This window comes from Condylura cristata, unplaced genomic scaffold (assembly GCF_000260355.1).
Source record: "Condylura cristata isolate star-nosed mole 26May11 unplaced genomic scaffold, ConCri1.0 scaffold00025, whole genome shotgun sequence".
Classification (NCBI taxonomy): domain Eukaryota; kingdom Metazoa; phylum Chordata; class Mammalia; order Eulipotyphla; family Talpidae; genus Condylura; species Condylura cristata.
Window position 1 is genome coordinate 31,128,412 of NW_004567126.1, and position 4,172 is coordinate 31,132,583.

Consider the following 4,172-nt stretch of genomic DNA (forward strand, 5'->3'; position numbering starts at 1 on the left):
GCGCTGCGTTTCCCGCCGGGGACGCCGCCAGGCTGGTCCTCCACGGCCTCGCCCGCCGCCCGCCTTGCCCAGCGGCTCTGGCTTTTCTGTGTGACTCTGTGTTCGCCTGTGCTCGTGGGTGGAGTGGCCGGTCTGGAGAGGGAACTGAGTCACAGGGCCCGAGTCCCACGCGCCGTGGGAGCTGGGAGTGGCTTGGCCTCCCTCAGGCCCGAGCCCGCGCTTGGTGCGTGAAGCCCGCCTCTCGCCTGCGCGGCGCCATCCGGACATTTCACGTCGTGGGCCCACTCCGGGCGGCCTCCTGTCCGCCCTCCCGAGCGTCTTGTGTTCCAGACCCTTCCATGCCTTAGCTCCCGTTTTCACAGCTGAGTGATCTCCACGTGTGTCAGAGCTTCCTCTTCGTCAGCTGGCGGACGCCAGGGTTTTGCGCCTTTGCCCGCTGTGAACAGTCCCGGTGAACACGCAGCTGCCGTGGGCACCTCCAGGAGGTCGCTCCCCTCGCAGGTCCTCGGCCCGGCCCTGGCTGGTGGCCGAGCCAGCGTGGCTAGGACTCGGCTTCCCCAGCATCCCGATCGCCGGACACTCATGGTAGGGACGTGACGGCCGCGTCCCTGGCTTGGGGGGAGTGGGGGCAGCACGCCCCCCACCGGCTTATGTTCCGCTCGCAGCCGGTGGGGGCACGAGCCTCTTCTAGGTCGCCTTCAGCTCACACCCCTGCCAGGGCGGCACGTGCTGGTGTGTCTTGCTCTCGTGCCCTTCACTGTGGACCCGGGCTTGGGGGTGCTGGTTCTGTTAACCCCACACCTTGGGGGAGCGGCGACGGTTGCCCGGTGCTCCCGGCGGCCCCTCTGGCTGGCGGCTGTGTGTGTCCCCGGGGTGGGCAGCCCTCGGGGAACCCCTGTTCCCACGGGGAAGGCCTGCGAGCGGTGGCTCTGGTGACCCCCCACGCCGAGCCTGCGTGGTCACGGCCCGGAGGTGTCCCCAGCACAGAGGGTCTTCTGTCTCCACGGGGTTCAGTTTGTCCCTTTTCTTCGGCTGCTTGTACTTTCAGTGTCTCGTCTAAGAAGCCGTTGCCTGACGCCAGGAAACAAAGATTCATCTCTGTTTCCCTGACGTTTTCGCTCTGGTGTGTAAGGCCTCGACCGTTTTAGCTTCTGTACGAGGTGCGGGAAGTGTGGAGCTGGGCCCTTGGCATGGCCGTGCCCCTGCGCCGCTGGGTGGGCAGACTTGGCCACAGCCGGCTGCTGAGAGGCCTGGGGGCGGGTCTGGGCCTGTCCCCACCTCCTGCTTGGGGTCTGCACGCTGCCGGCGCGCCGAGCCGGGGGCTCACGGCGACTTGAGTCGGGACTGGATCTGCTGTTCGCCAGTTTCGACCCTTCCGGGTTTCTGAGGTTTCGTGTTTTGGAGCCTGTGGGTTTCCACAGAGAAGCCAGCGGAGGCCCCGACGGCGGGGGCGGGGTGCGGAGCTGAGTATTGGGCTGGCGAGCGTGGCAGGGCTCACGCGCCGGCGAGGGTGGCAGGGCTCACGCGCCGGCGAGGGTGGCAGGGCTCACGCGCGCCCCGGGAGTGCCTCTCAGCACTCTTGCACGTTTCGTCGGTGAGAGCGGCGCTCCTGCTTGCGCTCAGTGTGTTGCTCTGACGTGGTGGTGGACGGGATTCCCGCCTCCGTGCCCTTTCCGGCTCCGTCACTGCTGGCCTAGGAACAGTCAGCGTCGCGCGCCGGTCTTCTGTCCTGTATCTTGCCCAGTCGTTACTGCAGTGCAGCTCTGGGGGGTCCTGCAGTGTCTCTGCCCGAGATCGTGTCCCCTCCCGCCCTGCCAGGTTGGGGGCCCCGTGGGTTTGTTCTGTAGTTCGTCGATTGACTCTCAGATCGTAAACCAACTTAGCGTCTCTGCTAAGTCCTCTTGGTGGTTTAGGGTTTCTCTTCGGATGTCCGCCTTCGGGCGTCTGGTTACTCCGTGGACCTGCGTAGGTAGGCTTCAGGATGAACGTTCTCTTCACATCTCTGGGGCTCGTACCGGGGAGTAGAATTGCCGGTCATCGGCAGCTCTCTTTGCTCCCCAGTCCTCCGGCACAGCCGTTGCCTTGAAGAATGTGTTCCGGAGGCCAGAGCCCAGTGGGTGCGGGCCGTGGGCCCCAGTAGCGGGTGCTTTCCGGGCGTGTGGTGGGGCTGTGCCCGGGGCTGCTGCTGGTTGCGGGCTGTGCCAGGCTGCTGGTTCCCCGTTGGGAAATGAGGACTCTGGAGCGCGAGAGCTGTGTGAGCGGCGTCTGCACCGGCACGCATGGCCTCACCCCTGGGCGCGCCAAGCAGGCCTGCGCGGCCAGCGGCTGTGCGCCCGCTTCTACTCCGGGGTCCCCTGTGCTCCGTGCGGCTGTGACGTCTGTGCGCGGCGGGGTCCCCGCAGTCACCCCCGCCTTCCTCTGCAGGCCTCCTCGCTGGAGAGGCAGAGCGCCGGGGCGGCCTCCTGCCTCGCTCACACTCACAGCCTGTGTCCTGGGGAGCCCGGCCTGCAGACAGCAGCAGGTGCGTCCCCCGCCCCCGCGGCTGGGTGGCTCCCGGGGAGAGGGGTGAGGACGTAGGGGAGGTGTGGCCGGCACCCAGAGCCTGTGCCGCCGCCCCCGTGCCGCTTTGGCTGACCGGGCTCGGCTCCTCTTTTGTTTGTTTTAAAACTCAGCTTCTTGGAGCTCATCGTGGAGAGGTAGCGGTGAGCACACCCTACTCTCTGGGAAACCCTGACGCTGCCAACCCGCGCCATCGTGGGGGCCTGGGCCTGCTGAGGGAGGTGAAGGGAAGGGCACCCGCTGACCTGTGCTGCCCGGCAGTCTGCCCAGCCCACTGGCGCACAGTGGGACCAAGCGTCACCCCGGTGTCGGGAGCCCAGGGCCTCCCGCGTGACACCGGTGCCCGAGGCCAGGCAGGGCCTCTCCGGGTGCCTGACTTAGCTGGCACTCACCTCTGTCCTAGCCCCTTGCCCCCCATCACCGGACACGTGGCCCCCCCAAGAGAGCACGTCTCCAGGCCCCGGGGTGCGCGTGCCAGGTGCGCCCTGCCGCCAGGCCCCCCGTGCACACGCATGCTTGCCAGCGGGCGCCACTGGGCGGCCCCACCACCGCCGGCCCCGGCCGCCCCCGCCGGCCTCAGACAGGAGGATCGGGGCCGGCCGCTGGCGCTCACGACTGGCCCTCACGTGGTGTGCCCGCAGGCCGCCCGTTCAACCTCGCGGAGATCCTGGCTCAGAACTACGGCGTCCGGGAGGAGTGCGAGGCGGCGGCCGGCGGCCTGGAGAAGCCCGAGGAGGAGCTGGGGAAGCATTTCATCGCCCAGGTACTGGGTTGCGTGGGCCTGAGCCCGGCGTGTGCCCGCAGGCCGCCCGGCCCTGTGCACAGACGCTCGGCCCAGGGCGTGACCTTGCCGTGAGCTTTACTCGGCTGTTAAGAACCAAAAGCCTCTCGTGTCCTCGTCTCAGACAAATCGGGGAGAACCTCATCGTTCCTGGCGGAGTGAAGACCATCGAGGCCAACGGGCGCATGGTGATCCCCGGGGGCATCGACGTCAACACGTACCTGCAGAAGCCCTCGCAGGGCATGACCGCGGCCGACGACTTCTTCCAGGGCACCAGGGCGGCCCTGGCGGGCGGGACCACCATGATCAGTGAGTGGCCGTCTCACCGCCTCAGCACCCCCACGCCCCTGTCCCTGCTGGGCCCCTGCTGCGGCCTCTTGCGGCCTGGCTGGTGTCTTGTTAGTAGCCGCTTCTGCTCACACTCCACTGGGGAATGATTTTCACTAAAGCGCAGTTGAACTTACCTGCTCCTTCACCTGCTGGACTTGCACGTTTAGGGGGTGGGGTGGGGGGGCTGATATGATGGTGAAGGGATGGCGCTGAAGAGGCCGCCCAGGAGCCACTCGGGCCCTAAGCAGCCTGGTACATGACACGGATTTTCCTGCCCAGTTGACCACGTGGTCCCTGACCCTGGGTCCAGCCTGCTGACCTCCTTTGAGAAGTGGCACGAAGCGGCCGACACCAAGTCCTGCTGCGACTACTCCCTGCACGTGGACATCACGAGCTGGCACGACGGCGTCCGGGAGGAGCTGGAGGTGCTGGTGCAGGACAAAGGTCAGTGGGCCGGACGGGCGGGGCTCTGAAAATCTCTTCCTTTTTCTTCAACGCCGCT

The 4,172-nt window shown here is 67.2% G+C and overlaps 1 protein-coding gene across 1 annotated transcript in view; it reads left to right on the plus strand.

The window, feature by feature from the left end:
* MIER2 (mesoderm induction early response 1, family member 2) overlaps positions 1-4,172 on the plus strand; it is an 18,377-nt gene that overhangs the window by 7,197 nt on the left and 7,008 nt on the right. The window contains exons 5-6 of the mRNA XM_012729445.1: positions 2,425-2,521; positions 3,201-3,322. Of these exons, the coding sequence (XP_012584899.1) occupies positions 2,425-2,521; positions 3,201-3,322 (219 nt within the window). The remainder of the gene's footprint in view (positions 1-2,424; positions 2,522-3,200; positions 3,323-4,172) is intronic.